We start from the raw sequence: 23158 nt of genomic DNA, 5'->3' as shown, positions 1-23158 counted from the left end.
GCTGGACTAATCTCGCGTATACTTCACTTCGATCATGTTTTGAAAGCGACTTGATGTTGCGTGTGCTGATATACACACGTAAAATTAAGTCAAGCGTGTGCTCTTGGGTAATTTTGAAAAGGACTCCAGATATGAGCGCCGTAATACATGGATTTTAGTATGGGTTACTAGCCACACTATGTCGGCATCCGCGAAGTTTGTCAGTTTACGAGAAGTTTGTCAGTTGGCGAGAAGTTTGTCAGTTTGCGAGAAGTTTGTCAGTTTGCGAGAAGTTTGTCAGGCTACGTGAACAAGTGTCACATAGTTGTTAGCTAATTCGCATATTTGTTAACTAATTTGAGATAAGGCTGGAATGCTTTGTTTTTCTGATCGTTCGTTTTCAGGCAAGTTTTCCTACGTGGTAAAATGGTTACGAAACTCATCTTCCAATCTGAAATAGTGGACCCGAGTTCGATTCCAGGATCCGATTTCCGGAGTCTTTCGTCTTTTTCTTTTCATGCTTAACCTTTTATTCGCTGAAATATATGTAATTATTTTAGGTTTGGAACCGATAACAACACGGTTTATGAAGTTACGCGACTATGCTATTTCGCATAATTGACCTCCAATCGCATATCATCCGATGGCTTAATTCAAAATTATAAAAAAGTCCTAGATTTCTCTAAAGATCTTACGCAGTGTATATGTATTTGCTGTCCAAACACCCGTGTAATCCTGTGAAACCCGGCCTATACGTCGCGTAAAGAAGTCGAGACTACCTTTCGTCTTCAAGTGACAGGTAAAACATGTTGGGCAACCAGGTAACGAGAGGTTTACCGGGTAGAGTGGCTCAATTGATAGGGAGTAAATCCATATTAGAGCAATGCAGGTAATGCAGTGTCAACAAAGAGGCTTCCCTGCTCTGGTATTTCATGTCAGTGTGCACGAAAATAATACATAAAAAAAAGGGAAAAAATAGGAACAATTCACTTGGTTTTCTTTTTCAAAAAAAGACTGCTGTTATAGCAAGTAGAGCCAGAAGTCATTAAAATAACTCGTATGACTGGAACAATCCCTAAGCCACGCATGTCCGCAAAGCTGACCTATTTTTTTCTGGCCGGGACTACGTTAATTTACTTCGTAAAAGAGGTGCCGATGTGGACTGTTCTGTAATAATTAGAAGTGACTGAAAATCTCTTTACATTTACTAACGTTTTGATCTGTGCGTTTATCATGTTCAGCGACATTTCACTTGGACTAATTTTGTTTCACTATGACGGTGATTTTTGGAATTGTCTATAACCTTCCACTTCAATAAGTAAGAATTACAAGGACCGTATTTATTACTGTCTATAATTATTTCTCAATGCATCAACAAACACTGGCTTCGCACATGATCAAGACAGCAATGACACCAACCAGTCAAACATGGCCACCGTGAGAGATCCTCACAGCACTATACCATTTTGGAGGCTTGTCTGAAATTGCCAATGTAACGACTGGATGTTTTGAAATGATTTATCAGAGCATCAAGCCTTGACTTTAGCGTTTACATAAAGACTCGACCCAAACATCATCTACCTGCATGGGAAGTGATCCGTTTTCTACGTACTTTTGAGGCAAACTCTTGAATGGCCTGGTCGAAGTCAACGGACGTCAAGGACGTAGCTTTAATACCCAGAGCGGCTTTTGTGCCTGCAGCCAAGACTAAGAAAACGTCAAGGTTATCAGTTGCATCAATCATATTTCCACTGTAGGCAAGCCGGTCCGTTACAGCCGTGATCCACTTCAAGGTATTTGCAATGGCTTGGCCGATTCCATCCACAAACCGCTGTCGAGATCAGCCTCAGGAAGAGAATCAGTTAAACGCCTTTCTCCTCGGTTAAATTTTTGAACTACAAGTCTTGTGATTTTGATTAGCTCTTTTGTGCCTTCTATAAAGCTGCAGCTGCTAATCTGACAGTTCACACCATATGTTTTTTTTTTTTCCTGTATTCCCAAGCTGTGTCCAACCTGGCGAAAGATCGCTTGATCCACCGAGACCATCTTGAAATAGTCCGAGCAATCAAGACTACAAATCGAGAACATAGTTAGCACGAATTTTAATGCGAAGTGTCTCAACACTTTTGTCGCTGATTGTTTGCAACGGTGCAGTACTTAATTGTAATGTCTGCAATTGCTTTAGTCCGATATCCTGGTTCTTTTCATGGGAAAAGTATGGACAGCTACTCATTAGTACGTTAATTGAAGGAAATTAGCAATTTTTTCACGAAGTGTAATCTCGATCGTCATACGTACGTGACATCACCGAATCAGGGTGTCTTCTCAATCTTTTTTTTTTTTTTTTTTTTCAATTTCCGTAAAAGGAACAAAAAAAAATAAAGTAATTGATGAATTACAAACTACGGGTGTTACTCACAAAGTAGGCTATCTTGGAGAACGACCGCTGTACCGGAAAATCAACGGGTAACCATGCACGAATCGACTAAATCATTATTAAGAGTATCCTTTAACCATCATTTGGTTATACCCGTGGTTATTCGCGGTTACTCGTGGTTACCGGTGGTTTATCAGCATTAAATAATCGTCATTCCAAGCTAAACTGTAAAAGGAAACAAAAACTTTGTACAATAGGAATTAAATCGGGACACTATAGAAGGCACGTTTTTTCTTTTCCATATTAAGCATTGTACGGGACTTTCTTTTCTTTTTCTTCTTTTTTTGTCCGTAAGTCTCCTCAGCTCAGTCAATGTGAAAACAAATGCTGTTGCCTGCCGGTATAAACTATAAAAAAGAAGCTAAGCATTCCAAGTTAAGTAAATACGGATAATCCATTATCAAACGTGAGTATGCACAAGTTGATTTCATTGTGTGTACGACGGAATAGGCAAATCTTTGTTTACACTTTTTGCCTCATTAACATTTGCTTATCACTGTCTGATGACGCTAATGAAAGAAAAACTCTGAATATTGAAAGGGCAGAACACTTTCAGTTACCTCTGAAAATTTGAGCTCAATACACGGAATGGTTTCGGAGAAATTCTCTTCTAAAAACTCGAAATTTTACATAGAAATGTACGGCTCCTTAAGTATTTTGCCACACAGCAATTTGGCAGTTTTTGATGGCTGATATTTCCTTCAATTTTGCTTGTAAAGAGCTGAAAATTGCACAAATTGCTCAACTTAACCAGCTTTATCAACTTTTGCATTTAGTTCATATATACGGCCACGGCTTCTATGAGTCAAGTCGTATGCTAATGAGGACAAATGCAAACAATGACGTCAGCAAAGATTCGCCTATATACAACTAATTAAAGCCACTGGACAGGTGATAATTGCGTTGTTCTGTTTTGTACAGTTTGTAGCGTTTTTCAGTTTTTAAAGATAAAAACTGATCGCCCAAGTTACATCTTATGAAAGGTGCATTCAAACGGAAGACTACCATTCATTTGTATATTTTATCGAGAGGTGGTCCAGGACCAAAATAAACAACAAAAAAAGCATTAGAAAATGTTTTAACGTTTTCGTGGAAAGTACGAAGAGCAGTCGTTGGTAAATATTGTTTGGAATGACCAAAAGGTAAAACAAGTCGATGTAGCATTAATTTAGAAAATTGAATTAAAAAATTTCCCCAGAACGAATGAAACAATAAACGTCCCACTCATCGACTTCGTGCCAGAAAGGATTTCCTGCAATAGTTGAGGTCTCACCCGACAGCTGTGGGGAAGTGAATGTATCAGTCCTCTGCAGCTGCAATTGACAATTCCTGGTCAACTAATGTGGTAACTGTAGCTAAAAACGTGACTGTCTTTGAGTCAATGCAGGCATGTTTTTACGAATTCGGTCAGATATAAACTTAGCAGAATGATAACAGCTCTGACCAGCTCGTTAACACAACAGTGATTCGATTGAGCAATATGCTACATGTACGACTGATTGACAGGCAAAATCCAGATCACGCAACGTATTAACCGCGAGCAGTACTCTGACAACATTTCCTTACAGAGGGTATAAAGTCAACAAAGAACGTGGCTTTAGTTTCATTTTGGTCCGAAATTTGGCTATATTATGTGCCATCCAGTCTGTTATTGTGTATGGTTTTCGGAAGGAACTTTTTTGGTGATTGAAAATCACCATCCTCGATCCTCCCGTGGGGCGGGAAGATGGGAGACCCTAGAACGAGGTTGGAAAATGGTGTGTTTGACATAAATTCTTATTATATTTGGGTCTAAAATAGGTTATGGATTCTTGGAGCAGATCTGAACAAGATCGATGAAATACAATAGTATATTACTCGTTTCGGTCTGGAACAGGGTTACAGTCTTCAGAATTAGAGCACCGCCTAGCTACTCCAAAATTTCGGGACCTTTTTCTCCCTCAGTTGGGCGCAGTCTTCTGTTTCACTCTGGCGGGCTGTATACTATGCAAACAGTATATCGCTGTGTGCGACATTTTATAACCCTTTGCTCTCAAAGTGCGGCGCAATCAACACTTCTTACCTACAATCAGTGATAGGTGAATCTGAGACAGAAAAGAAATGAAAGAAATTTAAATAGTAACCTCCAGGACACTATTATAGACGTTTAAAAAGGTGTCAGTTTGTGAAGGTGCATAGGGTCAGTTTGTGCGATTTTCGAGAGTCAGCTTAAACAAATATTTCGCAACGTGGCGCTTTACGAAAATATTTGGACCATTGCAGACATTACAAAACCTTCAAACTTTATGCAACGAATTTGACTCACCGGTTTACAATTATTCGAAATCAATTTAAACTTAGGAAATGAAGAAGGGGCTTTTCAATTTTTCGTGATTTCGGTGCGCGAAACGGACACGCTTCGTAGGTCCACATGGTCTAGCCAAGTATATGCATGGACTTCTTTTCAATTTAATGTGTAGGCATGTCGACTTATAATCATGCGCATATACAACATAGTTATTTAAGCACGAAATCAGACCTTCGCATTTTGAAACTTGACGATGCAATGCCGTCTTTATTAGACGAAACACGCAACGATCTATACTGAAACTGACGAAACGAACAGAATCCCGACACCTGTTACTACGGTGACCGTGATAACCTAATGTTAAGGGCACTTCAGCGAATCCTACTGTTCAACCGTTCAACTCTCTTAACGACATTGTTGACTACGGTTTCTAGCGTTGGGGAAACGGTAGTTGAAATAATCTATGAGAAAACAAACAGTAGTAAGTATGACGCGCAAGTGTTCCAAGGAGAGTTGTTCCTCACCCTCTCCCCGGCCCAGCCCCACCCACCGAAAATTGAGAAAGCATACAAACCATGGAATCAGTCCCATATTTCAATAGCCTTTCAATCGTGGTTCTATTGCACTAATTCTGCCTAGATCTGCCAAACTTGCCTACAGAAATTCCACAATTTGTATTGCCTGTTAATGAAAATTTTGATAGACTCGTTAATAGCGACCTGTCAATAACGTTATAGAGAAAACAACTCAAACTTGTGGCTTTTGAGCCCTGGAGGACTCGCAAAAGTCATTTTAATTTTAATTACTGCGAGGTTTGCTTTTTTTAAATTAGCATTGAAATTTGCATCAGTTCAATTTAATTAAGGGTGTTCACAGCATAAAATGTGACTATAATAAAAACCAACTTGCTCTTACAACCGCGAGAGCTCGCTGATCTGTAGTTTACTGAAGGCCTGCATCGTTTCAAACGAATTCCAAATAAGCGTTCTACATCGTGGGTCGAGTAAATTTCAAGAAACTGACCAGGCGATATATATTCAAAGGTTAGCATGTTGAACATGTTCGATATTCCCCACTGGAAAACCAAGTGATGGAATTGCTTCACACTAACAAATCACAGAAAGCTAAAGCGACTTTAATTACAATCAAATATTACCATCGACTGCTTTCATCCTTAAAAGTTCATGCCTAATTGTTCCAAACCAACAATACAGTAAGCTATCTTGCGTCTTTTCTTCACGTGTTACCCTTAAGGCAGTACCTGATGCTAAGCATATTCATAGTTTTATCCATGCTGAAATCCCTAACCGATTTTAAAATTCACAGCCCTAAAATAAATCACGAATATCCTTTTTGTCACGTGGGACTAGTCAAAGCACTCTTCGCCCCTCTTGAGTAATGATATAAATAAACAAAGAAAAAGAATGTTAAAATTACACTGTTGACAACAGTGTTTGGGTGGTTAATAACGTACACTTATTGTATATGAAAGTCGCCAGCTTGTTGAAAAAGGCGATCAACATAACCATGATCTGACTTCACGTTAGCATAACAGTTTGTCTATCAACATGATCAGCATGGCAATGACTGCAAACACGCCAACGGTACCGTGAGAAATTCGAGTGGCACCACTCCAAGGAGGCTTATTTGAAACTGTAAGTGTCCGAGTTTGCACGCAAGATTTATCGATGCACAAGGCCAAAGACTTGATCCAAACATTATATCCATCCACCTGCGGTCGAAGACTACTAGTATTTATGGCTGAAACAAAGTCGTCAATAGTCTGTTCCAAGTTAACTGATTCGACGGGCGCAGTGACGATACCCAGGGCTTTTCTGTCTGCCATGGCTATGATGATGTCCACATTACCAAGACTAACCCAATTTGAAGTGTAGGCAACCCAGTCCATCACATCCCTGTTCCATTTCAATTCACTTGCAATAGCTTCACCAACTCCATTTGTGAACCGACTTAAAATATCAACATTTGAAAGGGAATCTGGTGAACGCCTCTTTCGTCGCATGAGATTTTCCACATTTAGCTTTAAAAGTTTGATCACATTTTTAAAGTTTCGTTCAAAACAGTCCATTTGGCTGTTGGGCGAAGAACACTGGGCTCCTATGTTCCACAATCCTTTTAGAGACTCCCAAGCTGTATCCAGCTTGAGGAACGATCCCTTGATTGCCCAGAATATCTTGAAGTGTTGCCAACAATGGACATCACAAATCGACTTGGCGCCTTCACCTGGATTCAAGTAGCATTGAGTGTAAGAAGCAAGTGCTTTCTCTTTTATTTCGTTACACGTTAGTGCTTCTGAGTCCCTCAGCAATGGTACCATAGCAACCTGTTGACATTTACGGACAGCTTCCATCCACTTCTGCGCGTCTGCACTTAATTTGGCTTTTTGTTCCTCGAACACTCGGCAGAACCTCTCAGCATATCTTACGACGTAAGCATTGCTTGGAGGTTTGCAAAAATGTTTCTTTTCCAAGCAGTTACGATACCAGTAACAGGAATCTCCAGCCGGGCTGTAGCACTGCTGAGGCAGGGAGGTATTGTGAAGGAGCTGGAATGGATCACAGGCGCAATCGTCTGAGACGTTGCCAAAACTTTGGCGATGTACCTCGGACATGCACTTGTGCCAGCAATAGCGTCCAGTGCGGTCTGCACAGATGTGATCGCGGCCATCTTTTTCTAGGATATGGTCTGATGTCAGGCAGGTTGCCCACTGATACTCTCCCTGGTAACCCTCGAAATTTGAGCATTTGATGATGCCTGTTGGGCCTTTATCTTTGTCACACAGGTCATGATTACTGGCCGATCCACTCAAAGCCACAAGAAACAACAGGAAAGGCAAAATCCACATCTCACTCCGAGATGGACGTGTAAACTGTCAAAGGAAAATAGCTAAGATGAGGATCTCGTCCGCAGTACGGTTTTCGCAATGATGCGCTGTGGATCGTTCAATCAAGTTATTTATTTGAATGTGTTCTCCTCATCTATTCTCTTATCGATAAGCATGATCAACCTTTCATACCCTTCCATGCAAGACATACTAGAGGACCATGAGAATGAATGAGAATGTATGTATTTTAAAACATTTGAGAGACTCTCTAGACATTTAGTCAGTCTTGCAAAGGTCTAGAAAATGTCTTCAACTTTTCTGTCTAAACAGCATCAGTTTTCAGTGCTACAAAATTTTACCCAACCGTTTCAGACGGGCATGCGCAGTACATCCGCAATACATTATCCTTTCTCTCGTAAGGAAATGGAAAGCAGGAACGCATTTTTTAAATATAAATCTACTGGTGGTATCAGCAACAAAAGGCAGAAATGACGAAATGGCAGAAAAGGCCAAATGACGAAATGGCACTACGGGTAATAAGAGTCAATGTGGGATACGGCTATCTGTAAGATTTAACTCACGCAAATATTGAGAGCTAACATTACCCACTGTCGAGTCAGTGATATTTAGGCTAACTTGAGCACTATTCAGGGACCGATCGTTTATTACGTCCCAGGAGGGGGGTAGGGGGGACGGTGGTTTTTTTGGGGGGTACTATTTTAAAACAAGCCCCTTTATGGGGGGTACATTTTTCACTAGTAAGAAACGTGATGGAGATTAAATTTTTTGACACAGCAACAGCAGTCTAAAGGGTTTTATAACAGAATCCAGTAAATAAAAGAAAACTTATCGCTGATGGTTCTTGAAGCGAGAGTAGGGAACAAATATTGCCCGGATTATTGAGCCCACTGTGATGTACGTAAATCCAAAACACGCAGAAACACGAGAGCAGTCACAAACCTCTAGTTCTTTGTCCTTCTTTATTGTCGTCGATCGGCCCATTCAGCACTTCACAAGCGAAATACTCAGACTATGCTTATTCGATTCACAAACAACCGTGCAACCGCAACAGTTAAGCTGGAAAATACTTGAAAACGACTCCACATAGGACGAGAAAAAGAGCAAGCTTAAAATTTCGTGACTGAACTCTAAAACCTAAAGATCAGGTGACCAAAGAAACCAAGAAATACATTAAAATAATCATTTCTGGCGGGAAAAGACACGAAAACCACTGTATCAGATGATCAGTAATCACCCCCCCCCCCCTCCCCACCGCCAAGTTCTGTTTTCGCAGCAGCCCGAGGCAGCCCGCGTGAGCACTTTTAAAGCCAGTAACGAGATGTATTCGTTGTTAATTATACATGAAAAGATCATTTTCACCTTCATTTTGCACTAACTAGGTTCTGATATTTCTCTTTCAGACGTAGGGAGACAAACTGTTACAAGTAGTTCTGAAGGATGGAAGGACACTGATATTGGGTGGCTTCCAAACAAGGGAAGCCATTGCGACATACAGTTTTCCAACAATCTTTTAAAAGAATTTTATTCATATGCTGGTTCGCTGGTCCCAAGCAAAACACTTTTTCGCAAGCAATGGGATTTGTTTAAAAGAAAGGAAAAAACTGAAAAAGTTATCTTTTTCTAAAATCGGAAAATATGGTAGGTGTTGCTACATCTCTCACCCTAATAATGGGAATGCTTTAGCTGGTGTGGTTGGAAAAATACATCACTTGTTAGATCAAGTGGAAAGCCAAAATAATGAAATAAAGGCACATCATCAATGATTGTTTAATACAAATGGGAGAACCCTTAAGCACGAGTGGCAAATGTTTCATCATGTCAGCAGTGTCAGGCTGATTGAGTTACTATCAGATATGAGTAACGAAATGTCCTCATCATTATCAAGAGTTGAACAAGCAGCTAGGAAGTTTTCTGGGATTTAAAAAAAATAAATGTGGGGATAGGAATTCTGCTTCCATAAAAAGGAAAAATGTTAGGGAAGAGGGGAGGAGGGAACATTTTTAAAATAAGAATAGGGATGGGGGATTAAATTTTTATCTGAAAATATTCTTTGGGGGGTTCAGTTTCGAAACACTACACTTTTTTTGAAGACCACCATCCCCCCCCCCCCCCCCCCCGCCCCGGACGTAATAAACGATCGATCCCTTAGGCTAACTGTAGTGCCATTTCGTCATTTCGCCATTTCGCGTTTTAAATACGCCCGCTAAAACGTGCACCAAGTCTGTTTTAAGATCGTTGACCACTGCACCAAACAATCAACTTATCTTGCATTAGGACGACACAATATGGCGCCCCTTATTCTAAATGACGTGTAGATCTATATGAACTCCAATGCTGCTTTATCAAAATGTCTCTGTTGAATTAAAAGCACATTAACTGAAACACTAATTCTAGTATTTTGAAGTCGTGTCTCCATTTTTTGCATCCTCGGAGACCCAGGGGCAGCTAGTCGAGACGATGCGATATTTTCGGGCGAAAGTACACTTTAAGAGCGGGAGAGCGGGGCTCTCCCGCTCTTAAAGTAAACTTTTGCCCGAAAATATCGCATCGTCCCGATCCATTTGTTATTGATTAATGTTCCAAAAATTCCAGGGATTCCTTACTGATTTCATCAATTTCTAGACAGTTGAGCATAACTGTTATCGAGACAAATAAAACCCTCACGATCAATCTCCTGTTGAAATCCACTTTCTTTGGTTACGATGTCGTTCATTTGTTTACTTCCTGGTTGTCGCGTGCCTCCAAGAACGACTGAACAAGACTTTCCCTCTCTCGTCTCATACATAAATGTATGAGACGAGAGAGAGAGCGAAATACTGTGTCCAAAGAAGGAATTTTAGTGTCTTATCGAAAGAAAGTATTTTAATGCTTTATGTCTGTGTATCTCTTAAAGGGGCTGACCTGAAGTTAAACTGCTGTAGAGCGTACAACTTTCCCGCACGCATTTTGTTTGGGACAAGTCCAGTCGCGATTTAAATTGTCTCGTGTAGTTCAAAATTGCAACTTGCGGGCGATTTCCTTACTATTAAAACATGTAATTAACGTTTTTGACCTTCGACAATCGTGGCCTTAGGCAATGTTCAATGATCCTTAAGCTGCATGTGATTTTTGCATGACGCGTCAGGAGCACGCGCCAAATCTATAGTGCCCTGAGCGTGCTAAAAAATAAACTGAAATTCCATTTACTCCCCCCGTCCTGGCGGAAGAAACAAGAAATTTGACCGAAATCTTGGACGCTTTGGCGTTTTGGTTAGTTAAGTCTTTCACTGTTTATCAAACTAATACATCAGATAGATTCAGTTCACTGTAAGATTTGCGGCTGTCCGCTTAATTATAAACCAAGGTCAGACGAGGCCTACACGAATCAGTTTCTTAGCAACGACTCCATACTCTTCTCGATCATTGCAAGGTTAGAAAGTTGATTTTCAATATCTTTTTCCAGCATAGTTTTGCTCTTAACCAATGAATAGGGTTAAAACAGTGCCTTTCACACGAAGAAGAGGGTAAAACCTTTGTGAAATCTAGTGTCAGTGTATCGAAAATGCCCAGCAAAACTTCCGAGTCTTCGATCAGAATCGACAGATGTGGTCTTTGTGCTTCACGCAAGGAGTAGGCCAAGGTTTAAAGAAACTGCGCTTTTCTTAAAAACTTAAAATCCGTTTATGAAGTTAAAATGTAAGCGACCATGGCCAATGCCTTCACAAACATTTCATTGCAAGGCGAGTGCACTGATCAAGTAAACAAGCAAAATTAAAGAGCACAGACGTTTAAACTTTGTGAGTAACACAACTTGTGCATTTAGAATTTACTGTTTGTATAGATAGATTTCGTACTCACCGAAGGTCGTCTACTGGGGGAAACAGTGGTATAACAAATTCCAGCGCTTCTACTGTCCGTAGCTTAGAAATACTGATGCTACTATGAGAAAAACGATTTTGCTTTGAAGCCCAAGGTGTTTAGACTTCCTGTTAATTCCTAGAACTTCCGTATACGTGCTCAATGGTCCGCGCACCGTTTAAATGTCAATAAAGCGCCTATCAAGTCTGAAAAGGTTCTGATGGCATCACTCCAAATGACGAAAATTCTGTTGTTATCAGGGTTAACGGATTAGTAATCCCAGCAGTGACGTTCGACAAAACTTTAACCTAATCAATCGCATGTGGTTACCGGTACTTGATGTCTGTAAATCTGTTAATTAATCGAGTTAGACTTTCTTTCTGAGCAGTCAAAACAGAAAGAGGTAGTAAAGCGTTACCAAGAGGTTAGGAATTTACCGGTTGTTTCATTTCGTTTAGGTGGCACGCCTGGAAGTTCAAGAGCAGCTTTTGTTTGAAGATTTTACACAGAGAGTCGTTCAAGGCTGCAATATTATAATCGGCGGATAAAGGTTTCCATCAGCTAACGATGAGATTTGTGTAATCGTGTCTGAACTTTTCGGCCAAATTCTCTATCACGCATAAGATTGAAACTGATGTGGCTAAACGTCACGCTTTCCGGGATGTTACTAAAATTGGTAATGGAGAACGGGAAACGGAAAACCAGAAAGTGGGAACGGGAACCGGACACCGAGAACCGGGAACAGGGACAGGGGCCTTGGAACGAATGTACAGCGGTAACCTGCCTGATGATTCAAAATGACGGAGAAAAGAAAAAGAAAAGGGAACAATTTGGGGAAATTTGAGGAAGTGTTACACTGATTTCTACCGGTTGTACCCGCAGATGACAAGTACGTTCTTGTTAATAGAGCAGAGTCTGATTTGAACTGGGATAAATAAAGCATGGAATGGCGCCTGGGTAGAAAATCGAATCGGTACTATCACATGCTACCCCAATCGGTCAGTAAAAAATGTAGACTGCAGACTAGGTACAAAACACAGACTGAGAAAAAAGACTGTTTCTCGTCTGATACGTGACAATATATCATCTAAAAACATACCGAGTGTCACGCAGTCGCTTCTTTCTTCAACATTACGATTATTGTGGAATATTCCTTGCTCGTCTCCTCATATATTTTGTCTTTAACAAAGCGGCCAGGCCACAGGGTATTTATCTGCTGCTTGCCTGATTTGCCAGCTGAATTGGCGATCTCCGAAAGGCCTCCATGCTGCCCTGATGCGAAGACAGCGGTCAAGTGTTATATGTCACTTGTCCTCGACATATCGACATATTGATATGACAGCTTACGTACAAAGTGAGAAGATATGAGAAGACTATGAAGGCTTGAAATTCTATTTAATTTAAGGAGGACTGTGGCCTGGCCTTCTTAAGTTTTAGTTCGGATGTAAGACCGTCTAATAAGTTCACGCTTTGCAACGTTTAACCCCTACAGGGTTCCTCATTATGTAATAGAGTCTGAATTTCCAAGTATATGGGTTGCGTGAAATTAAAATGGCGACCCGATAAGGCTCTCGAGTAGGTTAAAAGATGAGTTATTGCTCAAGGTTTTGCTAATTAATTAAACAGTTCTTGCTCTCTGGCGTCTCCGTACAAAGCTGTATAAATTTGGGTGAAACAGTTTTCCGAATAACGTGCGAAAGAATAACCACACAGAGCTAAATCTTGGCGAGGTTGTTCATACATCAGTCATCTTTCATATTCCAGCTTCTTGACTTAATTTATTGAAGAGTTACTATTTATATTTTTTTTGGCGTGACGCTGTAAACCATTCACCGGACTCTGCTCTAACAAGAACGTACTGGTCATCTGGGGGCACAGCCGGAAACTCACGTTTACAACCGTAACACTTCCTCACATTTCCCCCAAATTGTTTCTTTTCCTTCAATTTGACCGCCATTCTGACTTATCAGACGGGTCACCGCTGTACACCCGCTCCCCGCTCCCCGTTCCCCGTTCCCCATTCCTCGTTCTCCGATGCCCGTTGCCCGTTCCCTGTTCCCCGTTGCCCGTTCCCTGTTCTCCATTTCCCATTCCCCGTTACCCGTTACCCGTTCCTCGTTTTCCGTTCCTCGTTTTCCGTTCCCCGTTTTACGTTCCCCGTTTTACGTTCCCCGTTTTACGTTCCCCGTTGCCCGTTGCCCGTTGCCGGTTGCCCGTTGCCCGTTGCCGGTTGCCGGTTGCCCGTTGCCCGTTGCCGGTTGCCCGTTGCCCGTTGCCCGTTGCCCGTTGCCCGTTGCCCGTTGCCCGTTGCCCGTTGCCCGTTGCCCGTTGCCCGTTGCCCGTTGCCCGTTCCCCGTTCCCAGTTTTAGTAGCATCCCGCGTTCCTTGGTCCTATCCCATTTAGGTACGTAAACTTGCAACTAGCTACAAGATCAATATAGATCAGTAAATTGTCAGCTGATTTTGGAGACGTATTTTATGAAAATAATTACTAGGGGGATTTCTTAAGCACTGTGCAGAGAATGTCACGCTGATTCAAATCTGAAATCACTAAATATTTCAAAGATACCTTACAGCTGCTAGCTCACATTTAAACGAACAACTTTTAATTCTTCATCTACAGAGCGAAATATACATGGGAATAAGTATATTTTGCTGATCGGAATTCTCTTGAATTTTCGCCAGTGTTAATCACAAGTTTAAAACACACGGAAGACAAATTACAAGACGATTACATTGTCTTCGTGTTTTTTCTACAACTGTTTGCATAGTGGTTTAAGTTACACCCGCTTTCAGTGTCACGTGCATAGGCGACATCTTTCGACATGCCATCTTTCGACCTGCTATGTAACCTGGCCTACTAAAAAGTGTAAGCACAACGGACTTTTTCACGGTCGAACTCGAATTGTAATGATGAAAGATTTATTTATTTGCCATCAAATTAAGATTAGGAGTATCAAGAAGTCATTCTGGCTGAAATAAGTCGACTGTCTTGAATGTTTACACGTTGCAAATATTAAAAGCGGCAGCGGCCCAATTCTACCGGAAGTCACTATTGAGAACCGATCGACTACGCTAAATCGCTCTAATCATCCCGTAAATACGAAAGCATGCAAAGTCCAAAATCTTCGTCAGCCATTTGAGGTGGGTAATTATCATTGACTTGTCATTTCCTCCGCTAACCGGAAAAACTACCAGTTCACAGTTTAACGGTCTTTCATAGCATATCGAAAGATGGCATGTCGAAAGATGGTCGAAAGATGTCGCCTGTGCACGTAACACTGAAAGCGGGTGTAATAAGAAAACGCAAATAAGTGAGCATTTTTTTTGGTTATTGTGGGTAACGTGCGATAGGTCAACTAGCAACGTGCGATACTTTTACATAATAAATTATGAAAAGAGAAGATTAATGCTACACATTATTTATGTCCGCCCGGGCTTGGCTAATATATTTCTCACACTTACAGCAGAAATCACCAGTTTGTTCAGAACATCATGACTCCTTCTTAGAATAAGAGTTTGTTCGTGAGCATGATCAACAAGGCAATGGCTCCACACAAGCTAACGTTACCGTGCGAGATCCCGGTTGCACCACTCCATGGAGGCTTATCTGAAACTGCCAGTGTCTGGGTTCTGTTGCATGATTTATCTGAGCACGAAGACAAAGACTTAACCCAAACTTTCTGTCCGTCCACCTGCAAGGGAAGAGTTCCATTTTTCACGGCTGATGCAAACTCTTGGATGGTCTGGTTGAAGTCAACAGATGGAGCAGACGTGGTAACTATACCCAGAGCTTTTTTGTCGGCCAAGACTATGGAGATGTCCAGGTTATCAAGATCAACCACAGCATCAGTGTAGGCAAGCCAGTCCATCACGTTCGTATTCCACTTCAAGGTACTTGCAATGTTTGAACCCACTTCATCTGCAAACCGACTTTGGAGATCGGCCTCTGGAAGAGAATTAGTGGAACGCCGTTTTCTTTTCTTGAACTTCTGGACTTTTATCTTGAAGAATTTGATCACATCCTTTAATGTTTGTTTGGCTGATTCGAAAGTCTGCTTGATCTTAGACGAGATACATTTGGTTGGTATGTTCCACATTCCTTTTAGGGATTCCCATGCTGTATCGAGCTTGATGAAAGAGCTCTTAATGGTCCAGAATATCTTGACGTATTGAACATAATCGAGATCACAAATTGACGGCGCGTTCTTGTCAGGTTTTAAGTAGCATGGAGTGTGAGAAGCAAATGCTCTCTCTCTCGTATCTTTTTACATGTTGGATTGGCCCAGGGGCGCAGCAGAGGTACAAGAGCAACCTGTAGACACTTACGGACACCATCCATCCATGTTTGCCCTTCTGCGCTGAACTTGGCCTTTCGTTCTTCAAACAACCTGCAAAACTTCTCAGCGTAAGTTATTGCGTAAGCATTGCTTGAAGCTTCGCAAGGGTACTTCTTTTCCAAGCAGTTGCGATACCAATCACAGGAATCTCCAGCTGGGCTGTAACACTCCGGAGGTATGGATGTAGTTGGGATGCCAGTGTATGGATTAGAAGTTGGACTGCCAGGTTGACAGGAGCAATCGTCTGTCACTGAGCCATAGTTTTTGTCATGTACCTCTATCATGCACTGGTACCAGCAATAAGTTGCATAGCGATCCGTACAGATGTGTTTGTGGCCACTTTTTTGCTGGATGTAGGCATTTGACAGGCAGGTTGCCCACTGATATTGGTTATTGTATCGCTCTAGTTGAATGCACGCAGTAGGCCCCGGTGGACCTACATTCACGTCACACTGGGTGGCCCATCCACTCTGCACCACAAATAGCAACAGAAAAGCCAAAGCCCACATCTCGCTCTGAAGTGAAGGTGTGAACTGTAGATAGAAAATGACCAACATAAGCGGAGTAATTATGTACAGTATTTAATTAATAACTTTGAATTTTCCGTGATGAATGTAGATGGCCGCAAACGATTAACCTTTCCATTAGTAACCCTACGAAATGTAGTTATATCATGTTACAAATTATGTTTAATTAATGATTCAACCAATGAAAGTAGTCCAGTCCCTGAGCTCTCACTCCTTGCTCTTGGTTTAACCTCTATTTCAGGAGGGGAAGGGAGAAATCTGGAACTGGACTAAAATGAAATAAGAAGTTATGTAATGCGTTTTATCGGTCTATATTGACTGAGACTAGCTGAATGTATTTGTATACTTCAAACTGTGGGAAGCAGTTCTCATGTTGGCTGATTAGGAAACTCTATCGTCGAAGAAATGCGAAATATCATTGAAAAATCAATGAAGCTCATTTGCATTTTAACGCGCACCATTGCTTTGTTATCTTACATTCAGATACAGTTAATCCAATCAATGCCTAGTATTGGTTAATGAGTTTTAGCGGGGACTTGTTCATTCGCAAGCAAGATGCTACATCACCAGCATCTCCTGTACATCACGAATAAGACAAAAAAACTAGGTTTACGTAAAATAACTTTTGCAGACCCTTTGCGGGCCCAGTTTTTCATTGTTTATGAACCCATCGTAAGCAAGTTACCCAATTTCGCATGGAAATAGCCGTAAAATCATAAACCGTAGAATAAATTGTACGGGTTAGTTAGTCAACTCAACTAGCTCGACTTGTTAAATTCTGTGCGATGGCTATTTTAGTAGCCATCGCATTATATCGCATTAATAAAATAACTATATTAAAGATGGCTTTCAGTCTTCAGATTGACGGGATTAAAATTTCATACATTATGGACTGACACCTTCTTCTCGAAAGCCATCAGGTTCTTAGAACTATGTTGTTTATCTATACATGGATTCACATCAGTTACCAAAAACTATAGATGAGTGAAGACTCTACAGCGTGTGGCAGGATCTGTTTAGATTATGGTAAATAGCTTTTGTATTTAGTATTTAGCATGGACTGTTTATTAGTAGTTTATTAGTATTAATTTTATATATATATATATATATAACTTTAAATATTAGTATTACCTGATGATTTTTAACCGTGTATACAGAAATGTTAAATAAATAAATAAATAAATGGAATGTTCTTTAACATCGACCTTTTAAAACCGTATAGTTTCACTGTGCAGAGGCATGCAGTGTCAAGACTTTCGAAACGAAAATGCTAAACTGACAGTCAGGTATATCGATGGACATCACTACATACGTCTAAAATTAATTGTGTTTGACAATGACTTGTGTAAACGTTCAAGACATTATTTATAACAAGTGAGTTACACGTTTCGACCGAAGAACAGCGGCTTTCGTTGGGTATTAAATACCAGCTGAATAACGGCCATATAAAGGTTCACAATTCTGCCCGTGCTAGTACGCTAGCAAAATGGAACAAACGACATGTACAGCTGCCGCGACACAACAGATTACGCAAGAGGCCTTGTATTAAGCCCCGGCCAATCGATCGCAACATGTCAACGCAACATATCGCAACATTGTTGAGCGAAGCATGTTGCGTGCATTTGGCCACCGTGTTACGACATGTTGCGACATGTTGGGTGTTGTTGGCTCAAATTTGACCATTTTCAAACTTGAGGCAACAACACCCAACATGTCGCAACACATCGCAACACGGTGGCCAAACGCACGCAACATGTTGCGCCCAACAATGTTGCGATATGTTACGTTGACATGTTGCGATCGTTTAGCCGGGGCTTAAATATCTCCAGTGTCAAAATGCTCGTTGGCCGCATTGCGATCTCTATTAGAATATCAGACCTCGAGAAAAAGTTCCTTATGATAAACACCCGCCTTGTGTTCAATGATGGCGGAATTAAAGTCTATGTCATGGCCAAACTGATTCGCGTGTTGCGCAATTTTAGAGTTATTTGTCTCCAGCACGAACCTGTTGTTTTTGTTTTCGTCAAGTTTCCGCACGAAGAAAGAATCGTGAAATGGCGTGAAATTCGTCTGTTCGCAGGTTAGGAACAAGTCATTGTGGAAAGCGAAAAAGTTTGAAAAACGTATCGAGTTGCTACGAGATGCAAATTCTGCAAAGAATTATAAAGACCAACGCCTTAATTTTCACAAACTCTACTGAGTTCACATAGAGTTCTAAAGCTTTGACGTCACGTTGTCATGGAAGCAGAATTTTCTGTTCTAAACAAACGCGCTCAGCGAGAAAAATGGCGTCGCTTTCAATCGCTTCGTTGATCTCTTTCTTCTTTGAAGAAAAAAAATCCATTGAGCGGGGAGAAAATCATTATAAATCGGATCATATTGAGTCATTCAGTTACCAACAGGGTGTTCTACGCGGAGAGGTCCATGCAAGCATGAAAAAAAAGGTCTACAAAGTCACGGTGAGTAGAGCGATCGTTTTTAAACAGTTGCCGAAGTAATATTTGTAGATATTCAGCACGCATCCTCTTGTTTTCTCCTTAAATTTCACAATTCAGCGTTAGTCAGTTTATATTTATTTCAACTTCTAGGGCTCCTTGAAACAATTAAAGCGTGTAGGCCTTTTTCGTCCGAAAATCGTAAAGCTACGATCGTCTATCAGAGAAGTTACGTTGACTTAGTTTTCTTATGTTGTACTTCTCATCTGAACCCTTTTAGATATACCTAAATGAGCAATTTGACATAAAATCTACGGAGTGTGAATGTCCAAGGGGTAAATTCAAATGCAGCCACGCAGCTGCACTTTTTATCCACGGCATTCACAACCTCAGCCGCACGGACATCGAGTGCCAATGGAGGAAGAGGAAGTCAAACAGCTCCCTGTCACTGCTGGCAGTCGAAGAAATGTTTCCCCTGCCAAAGAAGTATGTGGCGATCTCTAGAACTCCTGATGCATTAGATCGGTCTGCACTCTATGAAGACTTGAAAGAGTATGGTAGATTCACTGGTCTGTGCTGGCTTATGAGCCCTGAACCAGCACCCGAAGCCAAACTGCCCATTCCAACAATTGAAGAAATTATTTATTCAGACGAGTTTCTTCAAACCAGAGAGTCCCAACAACAGCTGGATTGCTTGGTGCGTAAAGCCAAGGTCGACGAAAGGGATATCGTCTTAGTCAGTGAAATGACTGTGGGCCAGCGAGACAACCCAACCTGGCATCTTGCAAGAAGAGGAAGACTGACTGCAAGCAATTTTGGCTCTGTTTTGCAGGCAAAAAGAGTCACTCCATCCCTTCTGAAACGACTCCTTGGGGAGTATGATTTGTCCCGAGTTAAGGCAGTACAGTGGGGGGTAAACAATGAAACAGAAGCTCTCAGAGCATTTACAAGGTTAACTGGAAAGACTGTCCTGGAAACTGGAATATGGCTGGATGCTTCTGGAATTATTGGTGCCTCCCCTGATGGCCTAGTGGATGAAGATTCTGTTTTGGAAGCAAAGTGTCCCTACACGGAAAGAAACATGACAATTGAAGAGGCAGTCAACACCTCTCCCAATTTCTGCTTGGAGAAAACTGAAGGTGGCCAATATGCTTTGAAGAAAGAACATGTTTATTGGCATCAAATTCAAGGGGAGATGTACTTCTCTCGCCGGAAGTTTTGTTATTTTGTTATCTGGACAGCTAAAGATGTGGTAGTTTTAAAAATAGCGAGGGATGAAACTTGGAGTGAAAACATTCCAAAGCTTATGCAGTTTTATTTTGATCACCTCTTCCCAAAGGTTGTTGAGGGACAGTTATAACCTTATATGATTGTCATCTATAATAATATTATAAAGAATTTGGGCTTTTGTATTTCCTTGGGTAATCCCATTAGAAAAGATTGGGAATGCTTGTCAGGCAATTGAAATTGAACCCCTAAAAGAGCACAATCTGAGGAAGTCCTGCAGTCCTGTTGTACAAACTTATTTTTGAAAGTTCCCCCCCCCCCCCCCCTTTCCCGACATTACCTCAAGGTCTGAATCTTTCACTGCCTTAGTGTAGATAATTTAAAATTAAAATTTAACTTGTAATATAAACACCTGACCCACTTAAAGTGCACTTATTCATGATTATTCATTGGGTGTCATAAGGGTGGGTGAGGGTGTAAGGGTGCACTCCATATACACCAGCCAGAAGACTATTTTTAAGTTAGTGTTAACCCTCATTGTGTGGGTGAAGATATACATAATGTAAATCCACTAATGATTGCAGATTTATTTCACTCCAAGTAACCAATGTATTTTACCTAGTTAATACTTAATTCCATTTCAACAATAAATAATCAAATTCATAACCCTCACATCCCTCCTTGATGAGAGGAAACTGTAAATTGACTAGTGAGGCACACAGTTGAAATATGATGTCTGCATGACAACGCAAATATGAGGGTATAAAACTTAAGATCTTAAAGTCCTTAAGCCTAGCATTTGCCCGCTCAACATGAATTCTGCATTTTGCTATGGCCTTTGTTGCCCTTGCTTCACTCTCAGTGAATGCACCATTGTTTAAAAAAGGTGGTATATTTACAGAAACACCATTTGGTACAAGATCCTGTATAACAAAACCCTTGTCTGCCAGGACCATATCTCCAGCAGTTAGGTGGTTTAGCAATCCTGATTGCTGCACAATTGCCTTGTCGGATATCGACCCTGGATAAAGTTTACTTACATAAGTAATAACACCATTTGGGGCTACACCCACAATAACCTTGAAGGAATGCATTCCCCTATAGTTAGAATAGGTAGCATTTTGCTGGCTCATTAGCCCAGGTGTGGCAATCTCAATATCTGTACAGTCTATTACAACTCTACAAGAACCAAATTGACTGAAAGATGATGGGGCAGACAACTTGTTCTTATCCCTACTTGGAATTGATGTCATGAGGTCATTAAATTTGAGTGCAGTACATGAATGAAGGTTGTTACAATATTTGCTATTGTGGATACACTGCAATTAAATAACTGTGCAAGGTGAAGGTTTGTATAATTTTGTCTTACTTTCATCAAGGTAATAAATATTTGGTCTTCAAAAGTAATTGATTCAACTTTCCAACCAGCAAAGTAATTGATGGCCTGTTTGAACCTGCATGTATAATTAACAACAATGTGAAAAACTTCCTTTGTTGGAAGGCCAGTCTCCATCTTTAAAACATTTTCATCAATTGCTGACACTGTGTTATGTTTTTGCAAGTAGTCATTTTTTTCTTTAAGGTCCATTAGGTCCCTTTCTGCTTGTTGCAGTTCTGCTTCCAGGATAATTTCTCTTGTTGTTGATGGTCTCTCCAAATTTTCCCCACTGTCTTCTTGACAGTCTTGTTCTTTTTCCCTTGCTGCTTTTATCATATCTTGCAGAGACTCCTTCTTTGCTGGCTCGATTTTTTTCTTCTTTTTTGGCTTTCCTTCTTCTGCAGCGAAGAGTTTGTCTTGATTTCTCTTGAAAATTTCAGGACCATTGCTTTTATTTCCATCTCTGAAATGGCAACTGCAGACTCGGGCGTGTTTTCCTGGCTCTCTATCTTGTCTCCTGTAGCGGAAAGAGGATTATTTTAGCAGCATATTTTGAAAAGAAACCACCTTCATTTAAAATAAAAGAAAATGCAAATACTGTGGGCATTGGTAAACGTGTAAAGCTGGATTATTAAAAGCAACTACAACCAAACCTGTGGTATCTAACATTAATTTCAAGCGAGTCGAACGTTAATTCTCCTCTTCAAGGAAAGACATTTAAAATCTGCAGAAAGGCCACCCGACAACCCATAACAAATAGTAAGCAAACTTTACGAACTTCGTAATAAATGTGAGCTTGAGCTTAGTTTCATAACAAAGATGGCGACAGTCTATCTGCATCAACGGGACTGCGTGCAAACGTACTTTTCTTATCACGTATGTATCATGATCCGGGATAAGTATTTAAACCTCTGACCTTTACTAACCTCAGTAGGCGAACCCATCTTCTGTATTCATCCAGCTTTTTCTCCTTGTTAGGGAATCCGAAAAACCGGCACGTATGGCTTTCCGAGTGGTGGTCACACTCGGGCGCGAAGCAATGCACCATTTCGATCGTTTCCTTTCAAATTCCTTTTCAGTTTTACAACTTTCGTGTGAATTACAACGTCAATCGTATTCGAAGTCTCCTGGTGCTTTTCTAAACGATAATTACACCCTTGACCTCTTCAATACAAAAGCTACGAAAAGGACGCGCAATATGACAAGCGTTTGTTTAGAACAGGAATTTTTAGCGCCATGGTAACGTGACGTCACACTTTAGGACTCTATTGTGAAATGTTGTTGACAAACGTTTATATAGTTATACAACTGTACTCACCAAAGACCGCCTACTGGGAGAAGCAAAAAGTGAAGAGAACGCGAACTCCTGACGACCGCCAAGGCGAGCAATCGATCTTTCTAATTCGACTAGGATGCAGAGATGTTGCAAATCCCGAAGCTCGAGTTTAGGAGGGTGGGGATCGTGGAGGAAACCTCTCCAGTTGGGTTTTTTTACAATTTGTCAGTCAATGTAGCATGATGACGACAGAAACACTGATTATGTCACCAAACATAATTATTTGTTGGTTTGTTTTCTCCTTTCAAACACTTTGTCAAAACTGCTTAAGTATTTTTACATCCCTTTGAGTCGCCATCCCCCCCCCCCGCCCCCCGCCAGTGCTCCTATTGTGCGTATCGATCCTCCAATCGCTGTTTACATCCTCAGTTTCCTAGAAATTATCGGTATTCCTGCATATGATTAAGTTGAAACTGTCACGGAGACTAAAGATGTTGACATTGTATTGTTTTAAGATCTTGAGGTCAAAAGACGAAATTGTTCAAAAAAATTTCAAAAAAGAAACCGAC

General features: G+C 40.9%; 3 protein-coding genes, 1 long non-coding RNA gene and 2 pseudogenes across 5 annotated transcripts; 2 read left to right on the top strand and 4 right to left on the bottom strand.

The window, feature by feature from the left end:
* Positions 1–1229: 1229 nt before the first annotated feature.
* On the bottom strand, positions 1230–2284 carry LOC149117724 (uncharacterized; annotated as a pseudogene).
* A 3172-nt stretch (positions 2285–5456) lies between these two features.
* LOC110052434 (uncharacterized) lies at positions 5457–11882 on the bottom strand. The gene is made up of 2 exons (XM_089284967.1): positions 11407–11882; positions 5457–7593 (listed from the first exon to the last, which is right to left on the bottom strand). The coding sequence occupies exon 2, from the start codon at positions 7567–7569 to the stop codon at positions 6247–6249; it is 1323 nt and encodes a 440-aa protein (XP_089141093.1). The 5' UTR covers positions 7570–7593; positions 11407–11882; the 3' UTR covers positions 5457–6246.
* Positions 10725–12502, top strand: LOC149117723 (uncharacterized). Its single transcript, XR_016206074.1, has 2 exons — positions 10725–10818; positions 11865–12502. It is a non-coding gene; the product is annotated as an uncharacterized LOC149117723 (long non-coding RNA).
* Positions 12503–13990: 1488 nt separating this feature from the next.
* LOC110052390 (uncharacterized) lies at positions 13991–22793 on the bottom strand (annotated as a pseudogene). The gene is made up of 2 exons (XR_016206067.1): positions 22632–22793; positions 13991–16279 (listed from the first exon to the last, which is right to left on the bottom strand). The product of XR_016206067.1 is annotated as an uncharacterized LOC110052390 (transcript).
* LOC149117721 (uncharacterized) lies at positions 18478–21282 on the top strand. Its single transcript, XM_089284974.1, has 2 exons — positions 18478–18732; positions 18989–21282. Exons 1-2 carry the CDS (start codon positions 18559–18561, stop codon positions 20066–20068), a joined length of 1254 nt encoding a protein of 417 aa, XP_089141100.1. The 5' UTR covers positions 18478–18558; the 3' UTR covers positions 20069–21282.
* On the bottom strand, positions 20503–21188 carry LOC149117722 (uncharacterized). The gene has a single exon (XM_089284952.1). The coding sequence runs from the start codon at positions 21186–21188 to the stop codon at positions 20565–20567; it is 624 nt and encodes a 207-aa protein (XP_089141078.1). The 3' UTR covers positions 20503–20564.
* Positions 22794–23158: the final 365 nt, after the last annotated feature.

Source organism: Orbicella faveolata, unplaced genomic scaffold, assembly GCF_042242905.1.
Source record: "Orbicella faveolata isolate gen_17 unplaced genomic scaffold, um_ofav_v1 contig_1, whole genome shotgun sequence".
Lineage (NCBI taxonomy): Eukaryota > Metazoa > Cnidaria > Anthozoa > Scleractinia > Merulinidae > Orbicella > Orbicella faveolata.
Note: the sequence above shows the minus strand (reverse complement) of the source record. Positions and strands in the feature narration are given on the sequence as shown.

What these genes read in the sequence shown, in the direction of transcription:
- LOC110052434 (XM_089284967.1), bottom strand. Translation starts at nt 7,569, where the DNA reads ATGTGGATTTTGCCTTTCCTGTTGTTTCTTGTGGCTTTGAGTGGATCG.
- LOC149117721 (XM_089284974.1), top strand. Translation starts at nt 18,559, where the DNA reads ATGGCGTCGCTTTCAATCGCTTCGTTGATCTCTTTCTTCTTTGAAGAA. An exon ending in AAAAGGTCTACAAAGTCACG is followed by an intron (nt 18,733 to 18,988) that starts GTGAGTAGAGCG and finishes GAACCCTTTTAG; the next exon opens with ATATACCTAAATGAGCAATT.
- LOC149117722 (XM_089284952.1), bottom strand. Translation starts at nt 21,188, where the DNA reads ATGACATCAATTCCAAGTAGGGATAAGAACAAGTTGTCTGCCCCATCA.